The following is a 25,180-nucleotide window of genomic DNA, read 5'->3' on the forward strand; positions in this document are numbered from 1 at the left end:
TGTTTTAAAATCTAGAGGCTACTTCTGCAAAACAATAGTTCCCAAATGTTTAGGAAAAATTAGTCATAGGTTCTATATCATTGCCACTATCAATTCTATAAAGACTTCTACTTTTACTTTCTTTACACTCATCATCTCCTCTGAAGCTTATTAAAAAACCCAATGAGCAAAGTAGTATGTTTAAGTATCATATCAGTAACAGGGCCATAAAGCTAGAGGTGAAAGTAACCTTAAGAAGTTACTTAGTCTAACCCCTTCATTTTACAAATAAGGAAAGTGAGGCCCAAAGCTATGAAAGAAATTGTCACAGAGATATTCCTGGCAATTCCAGGACTGGAACCCGTTGCCCTATGGGTCTAAATCCAGTAGTCTTTCCACAACATCATTAGAACTAATTTTCAGAGAAATTAAGGTCACAAATCTTTTATGATACAAAGCTAAGACCTGAATCTAAACTTGACTTAAATCCAATGTGAAGTGAAAGAGACCAAAGTGAATTAATGTTTTTACATCAGTCCATTAGAATAACCATTTTTTAAAAAATCTAAAACATCATCAGGCAAATGTCATTATTAATAGTACATCTAAAATTTGAAATCTCCAAGAAATGAAACTGTTCAGAGTCCCATTTTTTGTAATAACTAAGAAATCAACTCTGCAGAGGATATAAGCTCTCTACAATCACTTGCTCAAACAATTGTTTGTCCCCATATTCTAAAGGCTTTAGTGAAATGCAGATGCCATTGTAATTGAACTATACCAGAAAGAATGGTGGTCCTTTTGTCTTTATCAAACCCATATCTTCATTTCGATTTTAAATACTTTTATCATTTAAGCACATAATCATTCCCTTTAAAATAAGGTTAAATTTAGCAGAATGTAATTCTAAAAAGTAACACCTGGATTCTGCAGTAATAAAACAGCAATCTGGAGTCAAACTGATATATTACAAGCTTCCTTTTCCCTTAGCAGTCAACTAGCTAACTGCTTAGGTGCCATTCAAAGAATCAAAGAACATAAATGTACAGCAGAGCCCTTTATCTTAGCGGTCAATAAACGCTTAGGCTCTGCGTGGAGTCCACGCCTCTTTCCTTTAGCAGACAATAACAGTACAGGTCTTGTTCCTTTTAGGATCAAAAGATTTAACAAAATACGAGACACACGTCTCAATTTTGGAAATCAAATATCTAAGCACCATTACTTTTAGGACTTAATGAGATTACAAACGAAAAGCGCTTTGCAAATTTTAAAGTGCTATATAACTACTACTTACTATTTATTGCTAATAATATTAGAATAGCAGGGTTGGGAGACTGTGCGATGCAGAGAGTAAGATCGTTGGATCTGGAATCAAAGGACATAGGTTTGAAAACAGATACTCAAATCTCCCCTGGCTTCACTTTCTCCAAGCGACCACCTTTGGCGAGTTAAGCCCTCCCTTCCCTTTTAGCTGTTTAAACCTGTGGAATAGCGGGAGCCCTCAGCATTAGCCCGCCTTGGCTTACCGAACTTCAAGGGGACCTTCACCTCCACCGAGGCCTGGCGGTCGATGCTGTCCGAGATGATGGCCATCTGCTTCAGGGTCTCGTCGTATCTCACATGGATACTGTCCAGGTCCAGGCTGCCACCTTCCACGCTGCTCACAGTGACCAACACCCGGTCGGCGTCCGGGTAGTGGTAAGGGTCTAGGGGTCTCACGGCGATGTCGCACGGGAGCCGCGCCTGCAGCCTCCCGAACGGATTGACAATCAGTGTCCATTCCTTAAGAGGTGTTTTGCGAGCGATGGTCGACTCGCTCAAGCTGCTTCTCTCCAATAAGCTGTAGGATCTAGCAGGACGGGTTCGAGACACCGCCGCTGGGGCCAAGGCAGCCCGAAGCCCGGCCCATACACCGAGGGGGCCGAGCTGGGGGCCACCTCGCCACCAGCCCGGGCTGGGAACAAACATGACCCCCGGCTCAAGCCCGGCCCGAGGTCACCAGAGCCCCGCGCGGGGGTTTCCTGGCCGCAGCTGACCAGCCACCGTGGACCCGGCAAGGCTAATGGAATAAGGAAGACACGATAGGTCAGCAGGGACGGTAATGAACCCCAAGTCCCATAAATGGAGCCCACCCACCCCACAGCTGGTACTGGCCAGCCCCACCCTGTCCTGTCCTGCCCTGCTTGAGGACCACTAACAAGTCCAAGAAGCTAGAAGAAACCAAACCCCAGGTCAGAATTCCCCTCTTCAACCCACGGCGTCTTTTCAACCTTCGAAACCCCTCAATAACCTTGTGGGCAGATGGGATAGGTAGTTCTGAACCGTGTAAAGAGCGTGAGGTTTTAGGCACTCAAAGAACTACAAGTCCCAGAAAGACCGTGCCTGAAGCAGCCAAACGTATTGCTATGGGCGGATGAAAATAAGAGGGGAAGTTTATTAGTTCTCAGCTGACTGGTTGTATTCTGTGCCTCGAGCTCATTGGTTTATAGTTATAGGAGGGTGCAGAAAACCCTTGTCATCCAATAGGAAGCCTGGAAACAACTGGTGCGTCGGGGTTTCCTGGTCTCCATGGATACAGGGGACGCGGCGGCTAAGGCCGGTGAGAGAGCTGTGAGCTCCTGCAGTGCTGCGGAAGAAGCAGAAATACCCAAATTCGAAGCAGCCAGTACTGGAAAGAAAGGGCCAGGAGAAGAGGGCCTGTATTGCCGAAAAAGTAAGAAAACGAGCCATTGAAAAACGGGAATAGCAGGGAAGAAAGTTGTGGGAGGCGGAGTCCAAATCAAGTCTTGAAGTAAAAAAGAGAAACTAAGTGAACAGTAGGCTAAGGAGGCCAAGAATTCAGTGAGCTGTTGAAGTAAGGGGAAAAAATGCATATATATGTTTATATATATCTATGCATACATGTATATATGTGTGTATGTGTCCCTAAACGCACATGTATGTGAATATACACACATAAATGTTTGGATATTAAATATTCTTTTCCTTTTTCCTTACACATTCAGTAGTAATGTGACTTGGGATAAAACGTTTCGCCTTCAGTTTTTTCATCTGGAATAGGAGGCTGGATTATGTAATCTCTTAAATATTTCCATTTTGTGAGTCTATGAGGATATAAAGGCAATCCCACCCTCATTTCCTTTCCTTTCCATGCTCTCATTCATATAGTCACAATTTATTATTGTTGTTTTGCTAACATTAATAATTATAGCACCAAATATGAACTTTAGAAGTTCCACTTGTCCCAGAATGTTAAAATTAGGACACTATAGAAGTTAAAGTGAGGATATCTTAAGACTGGATAGGATGCTATATCTTGAATGATTTTGCTGACCAATCCATACATATTCAGAGTTGCTTTGAGTTTCTTTACCTACTTCATTCTCCCTGTTTCTTCCCCATCATCAAGAACTATGATCAATATGTTTGCTTTAAGATGAATTAATTATTTACAATTTTTAGACTTCATTATCTTATTTCACTTATAAAAATTTGTAACCATATCTCTTTGTAAATTATCATTAAAGTATATTTAAGCATTTTAAAATTCAACAAAACTTCACAACTTCACATAAACTGTTAAAATCTTTATACACTCATTGATAGCAAACTCTACATAACAATAATTCCTTTTCTGTGATGCATCAAACAATCTCTGTGATGTACTAACTTACTTATAGGCAAGAAAAGTTAGCCATCACTGTCATACTACTAAGCTTCTGACTGTCACAATAATAAACTCTAAAATCTGAAATAAAATTGAAAAGAAATGTATTTACTATACTTAAAGTATTCAAATCAAGTGTACTAAGTAGCTTTGTACAGAGAACAGTTCCCTGGAAAAGTCTACAGAGATGTGTATCAGTAAGTGTAAACATTCAAATTTGGGGAACCCAAAACACAAGCATTGGGTGGATCCAAGACCTGGTGGAATTTCATGGTAGCCAGTCAGCTTCCCTGAAAGAGTAGTCACATCAAGCTATAAAAACATAACATAGTATCTTTCAATAAACACATTTCCCAATAACATAATAAATTATTTACCTAGTTAAGCAAAATGAATATCTTAGAAAATTTTTCCAGATAGAGTTTTAATAATTCACTAGAAAAGTAATAACTACTTCTAAGATGTTATCATATTCCTACTATTTGTATTCTTATTTTTCCTTTAAATGCAATGTAGTATAGTAAATAAGAAGCTAAACTTGGTATCATGGAAATGAACCCTGTTTCTGATATCTGAGTAACCCCAGGCAAGTCACTTCATTTCTATTCTTTAGGCAACTTCCTAGATCTTTTCTACTATTAAGTCGTAGATGGGTTGTAATCTATTTTAGTGGGAAATTCTGCGTAAAGTCAATACATCACAAATCTGTTTTGTTTTCCTCAGTACCCCCCTTTTTTGTTAACAATTAAAGTTTTGGAGGAAAAAATAAAGCACAATAATTCTACCCAATGCTTTGAGTTCATCAGGCATAACTATACTTCAGTGTTTCTATTAAATTTTCAAATAAATTTTGAAAAAAACTTTGAAAAACTTTTAAATGTTGAGTTCCTGAAGGGGTAGCAGAGAGAGCCTGAAGATGATAATACTCCCTGAAACAAGCAGGGAAGGGCACTGATGGGAACCACTCAGCCTTTACAGTCTCCTCCCTCCCAGGTTTTTGGAGGCTCCACTTTATTGTATGCAATCAGAAACCCAAGTTGTGTTATCAAAACCCTGAAGTTAAATTTCTCCTATAAACTGCCTGTGCCCATGCCATCTTTACTGAATGTCTTTTGGATTTAGCCCACCACTGTGTTCTTCCTCATAGTATCTTTCTTCTCACTTCCTCTTCCCCATGCTTTCTCGTATCTTTTTCTTTGTTATAGCTAACTCTTAGGATGCTGACTCATCTAAGGATTTAGCTTCCCATTCAATAGCATACTCCAACGTCATGGCATATTTCCTTTCTCCTGCCTATGATTTGGATCTATCTAATCATAACCTTATTCCACCTCTCCATGCTTTACTCTTACCTCTGCTCTTCACCCTCCTCAAGATTTCTATTCTCTCTTTCGTACTTTCTCACTTTCTCAGGTTTTTGCTCTGGCTTCATTGTTCTCCTCCTTCAACCTCAATCCAATAGTTAGCTATTTCAATTCCACACTGTCTGCAGCTCTTAAATCTCTCATTCCCTTGATACTGGCCAAACCTTAGCCCTGGATTCTTACTACCAAGCCTGCTGATACCCTATCTGCCTGGAATGTATATCCTCCTTACCCTCCAGTTCACAAAGTCCTGGTCTTCCTTTTGAAGCAGTTTAAACACCATCAAACACCATGAAGCTTTTTCTGGTCGTCCAAATGCTAGTGCCCTCCATCCTGCTAGTAATTATTTTTTATGTTTTAACTTTATATTTATGCTTTATATACCCTAATAGAATGTAAAACTCATTGCGGCAAGAATTTTTTATTCTTTATACCATGCCTCCTTCAATTCTGTCATGTAGTTGGAGTTTAATAAATATTTATGGATCATCTGATTTTTGAGGATTTTAATCGTTGGTCAATCATGAAGTCCTTTAATTTGACTATTTTCTTTCTTGCCACTTGCTGTCACTGCACCTTCTGAGGTGGACACATTCCTGGGAGGAGCTAAGGCAATCTGGGAAATACCTGGCACCATTCAGTTTTCTCTTTACCATCTACCCTTCAGCTGTGTGAATATTTTTGTCAGTTCTGCTTTCAATCTTTTGTTTTTGAAACTGTAATCAAATCAATACTATTTTTAGTTTGACTCATTGTTCCACACCATCTTTCTGCCTTCTCTGACCCAAATTCCTGTTCTTGGCCATTAACTTTCTTATTTATACCATATTCCACCTACCATTAGAACATAAACTCACTGAAGAGCAGATACTTTTGTAAACTAGAGCTTGACACCTATTAAACTGTTAATAAGTGCTTTTCACTCATTCATTGACAGGGCATAGGAATGAGAAAGGGAAGTGGGAAGAAAGCCTGCTTCATCCTATGGCTGATTCTGGAACTGTTCACATAGCTTATCTTAGTGATGGCAAAGAGCAAAGTCATGCTACCCATCTTTCCAATCTTATTTTTCATCTTTATATATTCTGTGATCCAGCCAAATGGTTCTCCCTAACTAGTCCTCACAGATAACATTCCATCTCTCATCTTCTGACCCTTGCAGAGGCCAACTCATTCCTCTGATACATTCCCTCCCTTCCCTCCTTCCCTTTTCCTGTAAGAATTTTGCATTTCCTTCAAAGTCTGGCCAACATGCCATCTTATATATGAAATTTTCCCTGTTCCTCCAGGCCCCTATTACTAGGTCCTCCCACTATGTATTTATTTTTTGTCTGTTTTACATACATTTTAAATAGGCATGTTGTATTCCCTCATAGAACCTGAGATCCTCCCAAGTGCTGTGCCTGGAACATAACAAGAGCTTAATAAATGCTTGTTTGTTTATTGGTTGACTTCTCTCTCTGGTTCTGCCATTTGCTACATCGCTAATTTTGGGATGAGTCATTCAATGCTTCAGTTTCTGGTCCCATGAAATTTTTCTCTGCATGTTCATGAGGGTATACAAAGAAAAAATTTCTCAAAATTTGTGGTCTGAATTTCTAATTTAATTCTTAATTTTCTTGTGCTCATCTCCAGTTCCCAAAATACACCATGGTTTAAAGTAGACAGGTTAACACTCACATGTCTTTTTGTATAGTGTTTTGTGTATTGGGATGTTTTGTGTTTGTGAGATAAGTCAGCAGATAGTTGCCTAGCTTTATTATAATCCATCACATGGATTCTAGATACCTAGCACAATGCTTTGTTACATTGAATTTAATTTATATAGGTTAGCTGACTACAATATAGGTAGTTCTGCAGCTCTCACATTTGTGCTGCATTAGTAGTAAGTTGCCACGAGGTGGCACTTATGTGTTGCTCAGTTATATGAGGAAGACATTTATATTTGTGTTTGAAATTTGAATGATAGAAAATAATTTTACATTAAGTTAAGGCATTTCTTTTATGTTTATACTGTAGCTTGAATCACAAATACTATATAGTGAAATAAATATTAAATTTAAAGTAAGGGAAATTAGATTTTAGTCTTAGTTCTGCTATTTCTCTGTGTGACAAATTTGAAGAAACTGTCATATTGTGTCATTTTTATATTCACAACATTTCACTTAAATTGTTCTCCCAATTTATTAACCTTCAACCCTAGTTACCTCTCAGCCGGACTTTTGTAGTAGCCTGCTAGATGGTCTCCTGTTCTAAAGTCTCAGCTCATTCAAGTCCATCTTCTAGTCAGCTATCAAAAGTGATTTTTCTAAAGATCAGGTCTGACTCTATAGATCTGAACCTGTTACTACTTCTACCTCATTCATTTAACTGCAGTGACTCCTTATCACTTCCAGGATCAAATATGAAATCCTCTGTTTGGCATTTAAAGCCTCTACAACTGGCCCCTTTTTATCCTTTTAGTCTTCTTATATTTTAATCCTATCCCTCCATTCTCTAACCCAGCTATGCTGAACTATAGAGTACATGAAAAAGAATGATAACATGTAATACGTCTAGAAAGGGAAGCTTCAACAAATTTAAAGGTTTTAAATGTCATATATAGATGTTTTATTTGCTCCTAGAAACAATAGGGAGTCACTGGAATTCCTCAAGAAGAGTTGAGAAGATCAGAACTGTGCTTGAAAAAATTACTTTGGTAGATATGTGGAAAATGGATTGGAGAAAACAGATTTGAGGCAGGGACACCAATTAGGAAACTATTGCATTAATTCAGGCTAAAGATAAGGAGGGCCTAAACAAAAAATGGTGATCTTGTGAGTGAAGATAAGTGGACAAATGAAAGTAGAATCTGCAAAATTTAGCAATTCATTGGAACTGTGGTGTGAGTTAAAGGAAAGAATGGAAAATTCACATTTGGTTTACTGAAAGGATAATGGAGCTCTCAAAGAAAACAAGTATGGATAATTTTGTCAATATCTAATCCTTCTTCACCTTGGATCAGGACACTTAAAGGTTCTAATAAGGGATGCTATTAGGATATAGATCCAAGTAAAATAATAGAATAGAGACAGCTGTCAAAATTGGGTATTCTGGGGAAAGCTGAAAAGTAGGTAGGTATAGGTATAGGTATAGGTAGAGATGGAGGAAGAAAGAGAGATAGACCAAAAAATGGAGGTTAGAATGGTCCTGAAAACAAATCTTTGTTTGCTTTACAATTTTACCTAGGATTACCATGGATTCTAACTAATAAGTTGGCACTTCATTTCTCAAATAATGATGTTTTCCTTTTCTCTCCCTAGCCATTCCACCTAAAAGGCAGATGGCATTTTGTGGTCTAGAATCCATTTTAAACAATATATTAAAAACTTAATAATAAACATTAATTCAACAAACTAAACTTGAAGTTATTTATTTACATTTAAATAAATATGTTTCAATATCAAAGATTTTAACTCTGAAAACTGTGCTTAAATTTTGAGAATACTCTTTATGTTAAAAAGAGACTCTAAAGTCATTTTCTTTATTCTCTTATCAGGATTCCTTGTCTAGTTAGTCCCATTTGATTTTCTTCTTTATTTAGAGTATATTATCCCAGATCTTCCTGATTGTGAGGCTAGCTTATACCACTATACCATAGTTCCTCAAAACTTTTCCATGCACATATAGTTAATAAGTATCATCCAGCACTTGAATCAGTTCTGACAACAGATCTAGTTCCCACTATACCATGTTGCTTTCTTTGGATAAAGAGTAGTACATGGGATTCTAGGCAGAAAAAAATAGTATGAGAAAAGGCACAAAGATAGGAAAGAGTAGGAAGTGCATGAAACATTGTGAATAGTAGGGTTTAAAGCATAATGTGCTCAAAGAGTAATGTAATATAATGCTGGAAAGAAAAACCCGAGATTATTATAGAAGGCTTTGAAGTCCAGGATAAGTTTGGACTTAATTTGGTAGGCAGTGATGGAATCATTGAAAATGATTAAGTACTATGTATTAGGAAGAGGAATATGGTAGTATGTATAGGATTGGTTACAAATGGGAAAGATTTAAGGGAGATGAGTTGTGAGTCAATTGCAGTAGACCAAACTCTAGATAACAAAACTGAGCTACAGGTGTTACATTGGGAATGGAAAAGATTAAAAAATCTTGTAAAGGAAAATTTGTTTATTCTTATACCAATAGGAAGTCCAGTGGGAAGTATAATTTTACCTTTCTTTGATGGAGGGGTACTGAAAGGTGATGGGAATGGGATGGGAAAGTCTGGAATCTCAAACTTTTGGTCTGAGGTTGGAGTAGGTAATGGAAAATGAGCCAGTAATGAGCTGATTGCAATAGGAGGACATTTGTTACCCCAAATTGGATTATAATTATGATCAACTGGGGACGTTTCTGACTCACTGATCTGCTTTAGTGATAATCTGCTGATTGTCTAAAATGCTATTGATTAGAGAAATGGAAATTAAGACAATTCTGGGGTGCTACTTTACATGTCTCAGATTGGCTAAAATGACAGGGAAAGATGATAAATGTTGGAGAGGATGTGGGAAAACTAGGACACTAATACATTGCTGGTGGAATTGTGAAATAATCCAATCATTCTCGGGATCAATCTGGAACTATGTCTAAAGGGTTTTCAAACAGTGCATACCTTTTGATCCAACAGTGCCATTACTAGGCCTGTAAATCAAAGAGATCATAAAAAAGGGGGAAAGACCCCATGTACAAAACTGTTTGTGGTTGCCCTTTTTGTAGTGGCAAGGAACTGGAAACTGAGTGGATGCCCATCAGTTGAAGAAAGGCTAAATAAGTATGGTATATGAATGTTATGGAATATTATTGTACTATTAGAAATGATCAGCAGGATGGTTTACAGGAACTGATGCTGAGTGAAGTGAATAGAACTAAGAGATCATTATGCACAGTAACAGCAAGATTGTGTGATGATCAGCTATGATGGACTTGGCTCTTTTCAACATTGAGGTGATTCAAGGATGGAAAGTGATATAGAGAGAGAACTATGGAGTCTGAATGTGGATGAAAGCATAGTATTTTGACTTTTGTTTTGTTGTTTGTTTGCTTGGGTTTTCTTTTCTTTCTCATGTTTTTTTTCCCTTTTTGATCTGATTTTTCTTGCACAGCATGACAAATGTGAAAATATATATATTTTTAAGTTGTACATGTTTAATCTATATTGAATTGTTTGCTGAATTGGGGAGAGAAAAGAGAGTATAAAAAGGAGAAAAATTCGGAACAGAAGGTTTTGCAAAGGTAAATTTTAAAAACTATCTTTACATGTATTTGAAAAAAAATAAAATACTATTAAAAAAAATAAAAATAGAAGACATTGTAAAATAAACAAAAAGAAATGATCTGCCAGAATAAGAAATTTACTTTCAATTCAAGGAAATTATTTGAATGTGCTTTTCACTTTAACTCCATCACTTGAGAAGCCAGTCACCAAGTGACTGAGAAGAAAAGATGTGCTGTAACCAGAAGTAGGGAAGTCAGGAAGAAAGACAGTTTTAAAGAAAAAGAGATATTTTTATTGTTTGATATGTTGAGTTTTTAAAATGCTGACAACATTTAAGCAGAGACATATGAGATTAAGTAATTGAAAATAAAAGGAACACAAGGTTTTGCTGGGATTTTTTTTTTATCTCAACAAATCTATGGTATTTGCATGCTGCAATTCACTACAATAGTATTAATATAAATATTCAGAAGTGATTACATACTACCAGATTTTTTGGGAACTGAATTCCAAATCATTGATTTTCTTTTTCTTTTCTTTTCTTTTCCTTTTTTCCTTCCCTCCTTCCCTCCCTTCTTCCTTTCTTTCTTCTTCCCTCTCTTTCTCCCTTTCTCCCTCCCTCCTTCCTTTCCTTCCTTTTTTCCTTCCCTCCTCTCTCCCTTTCTTCCTTTCTTTTTCTTCCTTCCTTCCTTCCTTTCTTCCTTCCTTTCTGCTGTATCACAAAGAATTACGTTCAGTGATTGTGATGGCTAAAGGAACAATGGGTACTTGCTTTATTTCTATTTCCATAAATCTTAAATGAATTCAAAAATAAAAACAGTTTAAGGGAAGGAATACCTAAATTTACATGAGAAAAGAAGAAGGAAGTCTTAGCAAGCAATGCAGTTTTTACCGAATAATTGCCTAACTGACCACTGCGAAGCTTCCTATTTTTACACACACACACACACACACACACACACACACACACACACATAGCTGATTATCTGTCTCTATGCATATATTCATATATATTTTGCTAGAAAGAGGTTTTTATTAATATTATTTTAACAGCTTAAAAAACAAATGCAACAGTGCATCAAGCTTCCTTCCAATTCTCTTTAAACAGAATTAGGTACCACTGTTTAATGTCACTTTTAGGTACAATTAGAATCAATTGTCACCTTATCCTGAGTTTATGTAATAAAGAGCATACCAAACAACTATTCCCTAATATCAGGCATAAACATGTAGTTATAAGTAGTAAATACAATAAATGTTAAGAATGAAAAAGTCAGATAAAGAATTTGTGGATCCTTACCTACAGAAAACCAGATTATCTAGTACTGATGGGGCTCTAGTGGCAGTCAGAGAGTTGTGGAAATCCCCTTCACAGGGGAGGAAGGGAAGGACCCCACAGGTCCTTTGTGAAAGAATTAGCAAACCTGAACAGTTTTAAGTGACAAAAATGGAAGGTTATTGTTGGATGAGAAGTCGGCTTTGCTAGAAAAACTGATTTCTTCAATGGCAAAGTCCTATTAGGGAAATGGAGGCTGGCACTGAGAAGAGAATGTCTTCACAATGGGCAGGGTCCTGGCAGTTTTGCCAAAGAGGCAAAACATGCTACTTGTTGACATTCTGCAAAGAAATGAGAGAGCAGAAACCTATTTTATGAGTAGCTCTTTGGCCAGGGGACTGGGGGCAGATCAGACCAGAATCTCCCAATTGAAATTATTTTGAAGGTTTTTTCAGCCAGCATTTGAATGGAGATACAGCTATTACTAGAAATGATTTGCCTTAGAAATGGCTCAGCCTGAGAAACGCTCTCTTACAGACTCCACAGAGCCTGAGAGGCCAAGAATCAAAGGGGACAGAATTTCAGAGTGCTAATTTTACAGATCAAAAGGGAACAGAGTTTCCACACCACCATCAGTACATCTCATATGGAGCAATGCATATCACAAATAACAATTGCACAGTGTTACTAGTCTATGGAATTATCTAAACATGTTTAAAAGAGAATTGGATGAAAGAGTGTTCCAAATCATTATTGATCAGAGAAATGCAAATTAAGACAACTCTGAGATACCACTACACACCTGTCAGATTGGCTAATATGACAGGAAAAAATAATGATGAATGTTGGAGGGGATGCGGGAAAACTGGGACACTAATGCATTATTGGTGGAGTTGTGAACGAATCCAACCATTCTGGAGAGCAATCTGGAATTATGCCCAAAAAGTTATCAAATTGTGCATACCCTTTGATCCAGCAGTGTTTCTATTGGGCTTATATCCCAAAGAAATACTAAAGAAGGGAAAGGGACCTATATGTGCCCAAAATGTTTGTGGCAGCCCTGTTTGTAGTAGGAGATCATTATACACTTCGACAACGATATTGTATGGGGACATATTTTGATGGAAGTGGATTTCTTTGACAAAGAGACCTAACTGAGTTTCAGTGGATAAATGATGGACAGAAGCAGCTACACCCAAAGAAAGAACACTGGGAAACAAACGTGAACTATCTGCATTTTTGTTTTTCTTCCCGGGTTATTTTTACCTTCTGAATCCAATTCTCCCTGTGCAATAAGAGAACTGTTCGGTTCTGCAAACATATATTGTATCTAGGATATACTGCAACATATCTAACATATATAAAACTGCTTGCCATCTAGGGGAGGGGGTGGAGGGAGGGAGGGGAAAAATTGGGACAGAAATGAGTGCAAGGGATAATGTTGTAAAAAAATTACCCTGGCATGGATTCTGTCAATATAAAGTAATTATTAAATAAAAATTTTAAAAAAGAGAGAGAATTGGAAATAACTAAGTTCTGGCTGTACAGACTAGTAACATTTTTCTGGTTTCGTATTTTCATTATCATGATAGATATTGGCAATTAAGACAGGATAATGTGGCAATTAAAAAGGTTCGAGAAACATAACTTCTGAGTAATTTAATCATTTTATTAATAAGGTCAGCACATTAGTACTAACAAGATGGTCATTTGGCTATCTCTTTTAGACCAAAAGGCAATCATGGCAGACTGGCTCACAGTTTTTATACCCTCTGAAGAGTGGGTTCAGGAAGGGGCTAAGTGACATCATATCACCCTTGGTCAGAGAGACTATCTCTATATCCAGACCACTTGAGCTATCCAAAGAATTTATGCCCCACAGCCTGAGCAGAACACAACAGCTACTCTCCCAGGCTGGGGGTCTTAGTCCAATCTCATTTATCAGCAATGTCCTTCAAGAGATTGAACTTTTAAAATCAGGACTTTAGAAAAAGGGAGGGGGAACTCTGGATCTCCCCAAATCAATGGTTATTAATAGTGTGTGGGGTGCTTTTATTACAGAATACTATTCATCAAGCTAGTGGGTAGAAATGCTAATTAATGACATTTATTTTTGTGGATCATATAGCAAACACACACACACACACACACACACACACACAGAATAACTAGATGTTTTAATGGCTAGAGAATTGGGTCTGTAGTCAAGAAGACTCATCTTCCTGACTTCATCTAGCTGGGAAAGTCACTTATCCTGTTTGCCTCAGTTTCCTCATCTTGTCTGTAGAAATAATCTGTAGAAGAAAATGGCAAATTGCTCTTTGCCAAGAATACTCCAAATGAGGTCATGAGGGAGTCAGACAGAATTGAAATGACTGAACAACAAAACATACATATACGTTAGATGGAAAGGTTGACTTTGGGATGAAAGGGGGAGGACTGTTTATTGAGACATTGAAAAAGAGAGAGGAGGAAGATGTCAAGGAGTTTGGGGATGAAGAGAAGAAGAGAAGACGTAGCATCAATCAAATGGCCTCAATTTTGGTGCTGCTGCATTGAGAAGGAACATGGGGAAAGTAGGAGAGGCTTGACAAAGGTTACAAAAACCTTCACAGACAGTGAGACAGAGTTGGTTAGGATTAAGACTGCCTTGCTGCAGTGAGGGTTTATCAAAGTTAAACACGAAGAGGTTTTACTAGGAGAACTGTAAAAGGAAGTCGGTATTTTCTTGACAAGACTTGAATGCTCCTTGCTATAATATCACTCTAGCCAATATGCCACATTGTCTGACTTTTATTTCTTCATTTCTTTTAGTAAGTCTTTCTTTGAATACCATGTCAAAGTAGGGCTAATGGTGGTCCAGTTGGTAGAATGGAACTTTGTAGGTGTATATGTGTGTGTGTGTGTGTGTGGGTGTGTGTGTGTGTGTGTGTGTTAACAGAGAGACAAACACTGTAGTTGGTATTATTTTGAATATGTGTAACCCTCTTACTTTGCATAGTACCTAACATATAAATGGTGTTAAATAAATATTTGTTAATTGATTGCGTCATTGTAGATTTATGTTCTTCCATTTCATTTGTTGATCTCGTGTTTTTATATAAGTTTCATGTTATTTTTGAATTGATTTTATTTTTATTTTTTAGGTTAAATATATACAATTCTTTTTTATGTTAAACATGGTAAAATATATGTCATCCAATATAGGCATACATTTATACAAATATATATATATATATATATATATATATATATATATATACACAATTATCTTGCTGCAGAAGAAAAATCAAATCAAAAAGTAAAAAATAAATTGAGAAAGAAAATAAAATTTAAGTAAACTGAAAGGGTGATAATGTTATGTTGTAATCTACCCTCAGTTCCCTCAGTCCTCTCTCTCTCTGGTTATACATGTCTCATCATCACAAGATCCTTGGAACAGGCCTGAATCATCTCACTGATGGAAAGAGCCATGTCCATCAGAATTGATTTTTGTATAATCTTGTTGCCATGTATAATGATCTCCTGGTTCTGCTCATTTCACTTGGCATCAGTTCATGTAAGTCTCTCCAGGTCTCTCTGAAATCATCCTGCTGATCATTTCTTATAGAACAGTAACATTGAATTGATTTTAAAGGTAGCTAGCTCAGTTAACTAGAACCTTGGACATCATCTTTATCAGAAGTTTGAACCCAGTTTTGAACATGTTAAGTTTCATGTTTTCTGTGTTAGTCAGATATACATGTAAAAATATACAGCAAACAGTTAAAATATGGTACTATGGTACCTTGGGAAGAAGTTATATAGATATAAAATTCTTGATTTCTGCATAAAGTAAAAATTGAATCATGGAGAGAATGACCAAGATGGCTACCAGAACAGCAGCAAACAGATCAGCTTCCCATACCTTCTCCAGAAAAAAAAAAACTAAAAACTAAAAAAATACATCAGTTTGAATCAAGAAATCCAAGGAGAAACTTCAGTAAGTAATTGAGTTCACTCCATAACTATCCCAAATGACAACCAAAAGTCCCTGAGCATTAAAGAAAAGACTTCAGTGCAAAACAGTACAGGCAAATAAGTTGCCAGCCTACCAGTGGGACTAGAGATGGGCAGGAGAGTCATGTAAACCTTAAAAGCTTTATATCTAAAGGCAAGGAGAACAAAAGATTTCCCCAAAATGTTGCAAGGTAGATGAAACCTCTTAGCTGGGACCTTGGAAGCTATGAACTTCCAAAATCCAAGAAGGGACAAACCCCACTAGTAAGAGGTGAGCACAGGATATGAAAAGAAAAGAAAAGCAACCATCCAACCCAAAACACAAAGCCCAAATTCTGGAACTGATATTGGAGAAATGAATAAACCTAATAATAATAATAATGATGATCCATGACAAAGAGTTATTGTTGATCCAGAGAGGCCCCCAAATCCAGCATAGAAGGGGATTATAATATCATAACAACTATAAAGAGAGATTCATAGGAAAAAAATTATATTTTCCACAAGGATTACATGAATACCTAGAAGAAATGTAGCAATTAAAAATTTAAAAAATGTGAAGGAAAGAATTGAAAGGGGGAGAGAAGGGGGAGGAATGGAGGAAGAAAAGAAAAGAAGGAGGGAAAAGAGGGAGGGAAGAAATGAAGGAGGGAGATAAGGAGGGAGTGATACAAGAAGGGAGAAGAGAGGAAGGGAGAGGGGGAAAGAGAGGAGAGGATGAAAGAGGTTAGGAGGGAGGAGGAAGAAGAGGGAGGGAAGAAAGAAGATAAAGCATTTATTAAGCTTCACTGTGTTCTGAGCTTTGTGCTAAGTGTTAGGGCTACAACTACAAGCAAATAAGAAAGTCCCTATCCTCAAAGAGCTTACATTTTAAGGAGAGAGGTACTATAAGGTGGAGAAATAATAATGTAGCAAAAGAGAAATGGTGGAATCTGGAAAGATTCCGGTGAGAGTGAATTACTAGAGAATAGCTTAGAAGAAAAAATAATAAAATTTACATAAATACAAACTCCCTGGAAATGAAAATAAACCAAACAAAAAATAATTACTCCACAAGATGACAAAAAAATCAGAATAAAATAAAAAATTGAAACAATAGAAGAAATTATAAATGTCATATTTGATAGCAAGAATAACAAACCTGGAAAACAGGTCAAGGAAACCCTGGAGCTGATGCTGAGTGAAGTTAGCAGAATCAGGAGAACATTGTAAACAGTTAACAGCAAGATTGTGTGAGGATCAGCTACAATAGACTTAGCTCTTCTCAGCAATACAGTGATCCAAGACAATTCTAATAGTCTTGGGGAAAATGCTACCACATCCAGAAACAGAACTATGGAGATTAAATGTAGTTTGAGGCATATTGTTTTCACCTTTTGTTTGTTTGCTTTCTTTTCCTTTCTCATGATTTTTCCTTTTGTTTTGATTTTTTTTTCAGAACATGACTGATACTGAGATATGTTTAAAATAATTGTACATGTATGACTTATATTAGTTTTCTATCTTGGAGAGAGGGGAAGAGGAGAAATTTGGAACTAAAAGTCTTATAGAAATGAATATTGAAAACTATCTTTGTATATAATTGGAAAAATAAAATACTACTGAAATTTTTTAAAAAGGAAAAAGAACCATAGGACAAAATATATATTGAAAGAATCTAATGATCATCTCCTGAAAGAAACCTCAAAAACATAAGTCCTAGGAATGGTGTCCTCAGAATCTAGAACTTCCACATCAAAGAAAAAATGCTGTAAGTGTCCAGAAAGGAAATTCAAGTACTAAGGAATCATTGTCAAGATCACATACAAGATCTTGTTGCATCTATAAACAAAAAGAGAACTTGGAATATTATATTTTAAAAGGCAAAAGATAGTCACAACCAAAAATAATTTAATTTGCAAAGTTAAGTATAATCCTCTAGGGAATAGACACACAGACACAGACACATACACACATTAATGTAATAGAGTACTTTAAAGCATTTCTGATTGAAAGACCAGAGCTAAATATGAGCTTTTAAATGCAAATACAAAACTCATGAGAAAACTAGAAAGATAACTTAATTACTTGAGTTGGAAGGAGCTGAGTGATGATGTAGTGCTGCCATTCTAATAACTAGAGCAAAAACAGTGTCCCTTCAGAACTTAGTTGTTTTCAAAATGGTATTAAGAAAATGAAATTTTAAAAACACACACACACCACTGAGGACTTGGGGAGTAGAATAGTAAGAGCAATATACACAATAATGTAGAAAGGAAAAAGCTGTATATATTTCTTAGAATTAGGAGGTTGAAAAAAAGAATACATGAATATCAAGGAAGGGATAAGGGAGTAGGCATATAAACCTTACTCTTGTCTGAAACATACTAAGGAGAATTGAACACAGATACCCCAAAAGAAATAGTTTGGAGTAGAAATACATCAAATTCAATACATCATCATCAGTAGTTGTTGTTGTGGTGGTGATGGTGGTGGTGGTTGTTGTTGTGGTGGTGGTGGTTGTTATTGTTGTTTTGTGGGAATGGGAAAGGTACAAAGGGAGGTTAATATCAAGGAATAAATAAAAATAAAATAAATTTCCTAACCTTAAATGGAAGTTTAAAACTGCAAGCAATACAAGTAAAAGGACTGGAATTGAGGGTAATATCTTTAGATAGGTTGGAGAATGACTGAACAAATTGTGGTATATGAATATAAATAAATATTATTACTCAATAAGAAATAATTTAAAAGATTTCAAAAAAGTCCTGAGAGTATGAATTGATACAGAATAAAGTGAGCAAAACCCAAAGAACAATTTATACAACAACATAATAAAAGAAAAACTACTTTGAAAGACTTAAGAATACTTAAAAATAATGACTGCTCAGTCCATTTTAAGATATATCATAAAGTATGTTACCACCCTATGTAGAGCATACATTTTTTGAGCATATCTTCTCTGTGTACATTTCTTTTGCTTGACTGTGCTTACAAAGGGGTTGTTACAAAGGATCCCCCCATCTCTGTTTTTAATTAGGGAGGTGAAAAGAAATGACTTTAGAGAAGAAAAAGGACATTAGCAATTGCATTGCACCCAAAAAGGTCACTGAAATATTTTTTAGAATGCATTGTTATGACAGAAGTTCAAAAGAAAACATGGATGTGCCAGACAATTTTGAAAGGATCATGTGGAATTTATTATATATTTTTAAAAGATGGCATGAAGTGGTATATACATTTAAAAAGTGGTATTAATCTTTATCAGATTCTTTGCTGTCTTGGAGAACCAGTAAGAAAGCAGAGAGGGAAAAAATTTGGAACAGTGTTTTGCAATGGTGAATATTAAAAACTAACTTTGCACATATTTGGAAAAATAAAATATTATTTAAAAAATAAAATAAAAAATGAACATTGTAGGGAAAGTGGTATGAAAGGGGAAACATTTTATAAAATCTTAAATTTTTTGTGTTCATGTGTATAATTCGCAATGCTTATCATTCTTGGTGTTTTAATTCATAACTTTAAAAAATCAGTTGAACCAGGGAAGTGGATAAGGTCATTAACAATCTACAGAGAATGCCAGAATTTTGGAGGGCACCATTTAAGTGTAGCCCATTTAATCTCTGAAGATCCTTCTCCCAATTCCAACTCTCATCAACAAGTTGGATTCCCAGAATTAGACTGACTATATCTCCTCATCAGGATTCTAGGACTGTCCCTGAAGAGTCAGTGGTAATCATCTTTATCAGCTCTAGCCCTATGGTGATAGCCTCCAGTGAACATCAATTACCTTATAAAAGGGTTATTTGCTAAGGCCAAAAATAGAGCTACAAATATTCCTTTCAAAATAGTAACATACTCTTACTCTTCCCATAAAAACTTATCAAATCTGTAGAATATGCTGTCATGCTTACAGAGCACTTGCTACAAGGGGCTAACTCATAGTACTTTGTTACTGGAAGTCCTTTTTTTCTTATTTGTGGGATGCTTAAGAAGTTCCACTTAGATATAATAACTGTGTCTTTTTATCCTCAGTTTACTGGCAGATGTGCCAGAATACTGATGAGGAGATTGGAAATCCAAAATCCTCTAGATTGTTCTGGATTCCTCAAATCATCCTCTAGCCTAAAGAAGTTGGAAGAAGATCTGGCCAAATGTGGAGTCTTTCTCAAAAACCTCTCCCCATGGTGTGGTTCCTATACTAGAAAGCCACACTGGCTCTAATTTCTGGAATTTACTTCTTCTCAACACTGGGCCTAATGTCAGGAACACTTATTTTCTGTATGATGTGTTACCCTAGCCAATTCACTTAACCCTGTTTGTCTCTGTTTTTCATCTGTAAAATGAGTAAAAGGAAATTGCAAATACTTAAGTATTTTTGCCAAGAAAAGCCCAAATGAAGTCACAAAGAGTAGGACAGGACTAAAACAACTAAAGAATAAAAGCATGCTGAGCATCAGGATTACCAAAAAAAAAAAAAAAAAAAAAAAAAAAAAGGTCTTCTTTCTGTCCTGTATACTGCATTATGCCTTTATTATAAATGAGAAGGAGGAAATGCATTCATCATTTTTTTCTTTTATTTCTTAGAATTGTGAAAATTATCAAAAATGAATAAGGATAATTCCAGTTCCAGTGATTCTGATGAAGAATCTAAAAAGTCAAAATCTGACAAATCATCCATCCCTTTTTTAGAAGCTCAAGCAGAGTTTATTGCTGCCGTCATACCTACAATTAATATTCAGGATGAAAGCACCATTGACATAACTACATGTCCCGCATTTAAATGTCTAGATGAGGTATGATGATTTTCTTTTTATTTTATTATAGTGTATTGAGTTAATGATTTTTAAGGTTTTTTTTTTTTAACCCAGGGATGGGAAGTGAAGGGTGGGAAATAATGCCTCCAAATCTCCAATGGATCTTTTCAAAGTGGGATATTCATTCCAGTGATGTTGATCACAAATCTATTCATCAGTACTCAATCTGAAGGACTCTTCTTTATGTCCTTGTGTCAGTTTACCACCAAGAATCCACCTAATATACTATAGGCTTTCTTTGAGACTATTTTTAGTCTATATTTAGCATTTTATTTTCCCAGTTATATGTAAAACAATTTTTTACCTGTTTTTAAAACTTTGAGTTCCATATTCTCACCCTTTATCCCCACCCTTACCTCTTTTAAGAAAGTACATGTGAAGTTATGCAAAACATTTCCATAAAAGTCATATTGTGAAAGAAAACATAAATCTCTCCCCCCAAAAAAAAAAAAATCCAACACTCGAGGAAAATAAAGTTTAAAAAATATGTTTCCATATGTATTTAAACACAATCAGTTCTTTCTCAGGGTGAATAGCATTTTGCATTATAAATCCTTCAGAGTAGTTGTGGAATAGTGCAGAGAATTGCAAAGTCATTCACAGCTGATCATCCCACAGTATTGCTGTTAACTTTGGATACAGTACATTTCACTTTGCTTGAGTTCATGGAGGACTTAACAGGTTTTTCTGAGAGCCTCCTGCTCATTTTCCATAGAACAATAATATTCCATAATAATCATGTGCCACAATTTATTCAGTCATTTCCTAATTGATGGACATCCCCTCAATTTCCAGTTCTTTGCCCTGAGAAGAGAGGTGCTATAAATATTTTTGTACATATAGATCCTTTTCCTTTTTTTAAACTCTCACTTAGGATTCATGTTCAGTAGTGGTATGATTAGGTTAAAGGATTTGCATGATTTTTATAACCCTTTGGGCATAGTTCATATCTTTTTATCTTTCCTTGAAACTTTTTGACAATGAATGTATACCACTGAAGCACCAACCTGCTTTATCTCTCACTTTTTCAATGTGACTGACTCATTTCCTTTTTTGATCAAGATTTCTTTGAAGACATTCTTTGTATTTCTTATGTAGTTCCTCATTTACGGTGTTTTGTAGCTTGCATCTCCTTTGCCTTCTGGGTTATCTGCATCTTCTCTTTTTTAATATACCATAGACATCTACGACACAGCCATTAAGTATCACCAGAAAAAAAAATCAGTATTTTTTTAAATAGCTTTTTGTTTCCAGAAGTTTAGGATTACTAAAGTTAATTTTGCAGTTTCCTAAAGTACTCTAGCCCATTCTTCTCCTGTTAATTCTAAGTTCAATTCAGTACACACAACATATACAACACACACACATATTTATATATATATACACACATATAGACATATACAATATACACATGCAGATTTTTACATATGCATAATAAATAATGCATATGTGTGTTTATATATGTATATACATGTACATACATGTGCATACATGTGCATATATGTATATACATGTACATACACATGCATATATGTATATACACATATAAATATACACACATCCAGTTGATCAACTCTATACATTGTCCAGTCAATTGTATATAATAGTCGGAACAATAACTATTTTTAAAATAGCTTTAGTTTTTCTTATATGAAAATTGTAATCAAAGTCTTTGAAACTCATGTAAAAGTTGCTTGAGCATTCTAGAACTTGATATAGTCAGCACAACTTATCATTCAAATAGAAGCATACATTACCATCTATATCACTCTTCAGCTCAGAGACTATACTCAATTCCTTTCATAACATTGATGACATCTTTCTTTCTTTTTGTGAGAAAGCTATATTTTTTGTTTTCTTTTGTTTCATACTGATAGTTTTAAGAATTTTCAAGGTTATCTCCATTTTAATTTTTTCCAAGAACTTAAAATTTTGACATTAATTGAAGATACACTGTTGGGGTAGAACCTTTAAGGTAATGTTTTATTCCACTGAATCAAATATTTGTTTCTCTCGGTAGTCAATAGACAATATGTACAGTAAGGTCTCATATCCCTGAAATCTTTTGACCAAGTTTGTGTGATGGTAATAATGTGTTCTGTAGAATATTGCTTGTGAAAGCTTTGCCTTTCTTCTTCTGATAACCCTTATCAAGAATACCTTAATGAGTTGTCTGTGTAGATCTCATAAAAATTCATGTATCTGAAAATATGGGTTCATAGTTTAGAAGTCTATTTAAAATTTCCTTTTTATTTCAGCTGAAGATATTAATAATGTTTCTCTAGTTTGAAAGCCTTTTTCCACATATCTCCACCTCCTTTTAGAAAGTTGGGTCAAGGGCTCAGGACTTCCAGTTAAGATGGCAGAGAGGAGGCACATAGCTGTGTAGCTCCACGCTTTCTCTCACTATCCATTTCATTACAAGCCTCTGAATTAATGCTTAACTGAAAAAAAACCCCACAAATAGTTACCAAGAGAAGCCATCCTTGAGATTCGCCAAGAAAGGTCTGTCTTTACTGGAGGGCTGGGACGGTTTTAGATCGGGCGCAGGGGGCGGGCAGCGGCAGTGAGAGCACGGGAGCAGACTGGAGAGGGGGTGGGGAGTGATCGCAGCCGTCTCTTGTGGGGAGAGCTTCACTACAGGATTAGGTACTTTGCTCTGGCAGCAAGTCAGCAGCCCAGCAGAGAAGCTAAAAACACTGGGGGTGAAGAATACAACCCCAAACAGCTGGAGTCTCTCGGGACCTGGCCGCCCCCTCCTTCTTCCCCCCCCCCCGCCAGTGACTCAGCATGCTCTGGGATCTCAGAGCGCAGGCGCAGCACAGTAGAGCTAGCGCCTCACTGCTGCCCCCCGCAGTCTGGAGAGGAAGCTCGGTAACACCACCCAGCCCCTCCCCCAAAGAAAGACTCCAGTTTTTTCTGTTTTTCTTTGCTAGCTTGTCTTTGATTATTAGACAGAATGAGCAAGAAACTGAAGAGGACTTTAACCCTTGACAGCTTCTATACAGATAGAGAGCAGACTCTAAATCCTGAGGAGACTAAAAACAGACTGTCTCCAGGTGAATCCCCAAAGGAGGAGATCATCTGTTCCTCAGCACAGATGAACCTCATAGAAGTAATTAAAAAGGCTCTCACAAGGGAGCTAGAAGAAAAATGGGAAAAGGAGAGGGAGGCTTGGCAAAAGAGCCTGGAGAAGTCAGTTAAAGAGAGAGTGGATAAAGAAGTAAAATCCTTGAAAAATGGGATTGGTGAACTGGAAAACAAAATTGGCGAAATGGAAAAAAATTCCACAGAACAAAAGAACTCAATGGGACAATTAGAAAAAGATTTTAAAAAAGTGAGTGAAGAAAATACTTCACTGAAAATCAGAATTGAACAATTGGAATTGAATGACTCGAGGAGACAAGAAGAATCAGTCAAGCAAATCCAAAAAAAATCAAACAATGGAAAAGAATGTGAAATACCTTCTGGGGAAGACAACAGACCTGGAAAACAGATCCAGGAGAGACAATCTGAGAATCATTGGACTTCCAGAAAAACATGATGAAAAAAAAGAGCCTGGACACTATTTTCCAGGAAATTATCAAAGAGAACTGCCCAGAAGTCATAGGAACAGAGGAAAAAATAAACGTTGAAAGGATTCATCGATCACCCACTGAAAGGGATCCTAAAATCAAAACACCAAGGAATATAGTGGCCAAATGCCAGAACCCTCAGACAAAGGAAAAAATATTGCAAGCGGCTAGAAAAACCCAATTCAAGTATCAAGGAGCCACAATAAGGATCACCCAGGATCTGGCAGCATCCACATTAAAAGATCGAAGGGCCTGGAATATGATATTCCGAAAGTCTAAGGAACTTGGTATGCAACCAAAAATAACTTACCCAGCGAGAATGAGCATCTTTTTCCAGGGAAGAAGATGGACATTCAACAAAGTAAGCGAATTTCATCTTTTCTGATGAAAAAGCCAGAACTTAACAAAAAGTTTGATCTACAAATATAGAACTCAAGAGAAATCTAAAAAGGTAAAGATTAATCTTGGGAACTATATTTCGACTATATAGATGTATAAAGAATACATGTATACCTTGTTCTAGAAATTGATGTGGAAAGGACATTGTACCAGAAAAAGGGTAAAGTGGGGGTAGTACATCTCATGAAGAGGCATAAGAAACCTATTATATCTGAAAGAAAGAATGGAGGGGGATGAATATAGTGGGTATCTTACTGCCTTCAGAATTGGCTTTAAGTGAAAAATCTTAAGACATATTCAATCTATGGTGAAACTTCTCCCACCTCATTGAAAAGTGAGAAGGGAAAAGTGAAAAGGGAAGGAATAAGCTAAGTGGAAAGGAATACGGAAACTGGGAGGGAAAGGGGTAAGATGGGGGAGGAACTCTTAAGGAGGCGGGGAGGGATACTATAAAGGGAGGGCTGTGAGAAGCAAGTGGTGCTCACAAGCTTAATACTGGGAAGGGGGGGAAGGCTCGAAGGGAGAAAAGCATAAACCGGGGTTAACAAGATGGCAAGTAATACAGAATTAGTCATTCTAACCATAAATGTGAATGGGGTAAACTCCCCCATAAAGAGGAAGCGGTTAGCAGAATGGATTAAAAGCCAGAATCCTACAATATGTTGTTTACAGGAAACACACCTGAAGCGGGGAGATCCATGCAGGTTAAAGGTAAAAGGTTGGAGCAAAATCTACTATGCTTCAGGTGAAGTCAAAAAAGCAGGGGTAGCCATCCTGATCTCAAATCAAGCTAAAGCAAAAATTGATCTAATTAGAAGAGATAAGGAAGGGCACTATATCTTGCTAAAGGGTAGCATGGATAATG

General features: G+C 36.4%; 2 protein-coding genes across 3 annotated transcripts in view; one reads left to right on the forward strand and one right to left on the reverse strand.

Moving 5' to 3' along the window:
* Window positions 1–2,365, reverse strand: part of FAM185A (family with sequence similarity 185 member A) — a 105,784-nt gene extending 103,419 nt beyond the window's left edge. The window contains exons 1-2 of one of the 2 annotated variants that reach the window (XM_051962026.1): window positions 2,270–2,365; window positions 1,506–2,038 (exon numbers count right to left, since the gene is read on the reverse strand). In XM_051962026.1, coding sequence (XP_051817986.1) covers window positions 1,506–1,947 — 442 coding nt within the window. In that variant the 5' untranslated portion in view covers window positions 1,948–2,038; window positions 2,270–2,365. The other variant, XM_051962027.1, reaches the window with a different exon arrangement.
* A 193-nt stretch (window positions 2,366–2,558) lies between these two features.
* CCDC146 (coiled-coil domain containing 146) overlaps window positions 2,559–25,180 on the forward strand; it is a 178,466-nt gene continuing 155,844 nt past the window's right edge. Inside the window, exons 1-2 of the mRNA XM_051962015.1 lie at window positions 2,559–2,692; window positions 20,112–20,320. Coding sequence (XP_051817975.1) covers window positions 20,132–20,320 — 189 coding nt within the window. The 5' untranslated portion in view covers window positions 2,559–2,692; window positions 20,112–20,131. The remainder of the gene's footprint in view (window positions 2,693–20,111; window positions 20,321–25,180) is intronic.

This window comes from Antechinus flavipes, chromosome 5 (assembly GCF_016432865.1).
Source record: "Antechinus flavipes isolate AdamAnt ecotype Samford, QLD, Australia chromosome 5, AdamAnt_v2, whole genome shotgun sequence".
Classification (NCBI taxonomy): domain Eukaryota; kingdom Metazoa; phylum Chordata; class Mammalia; order Dasyuromorphia; family Dasyuridae; genus Antechinus; species Antechinus flavipes.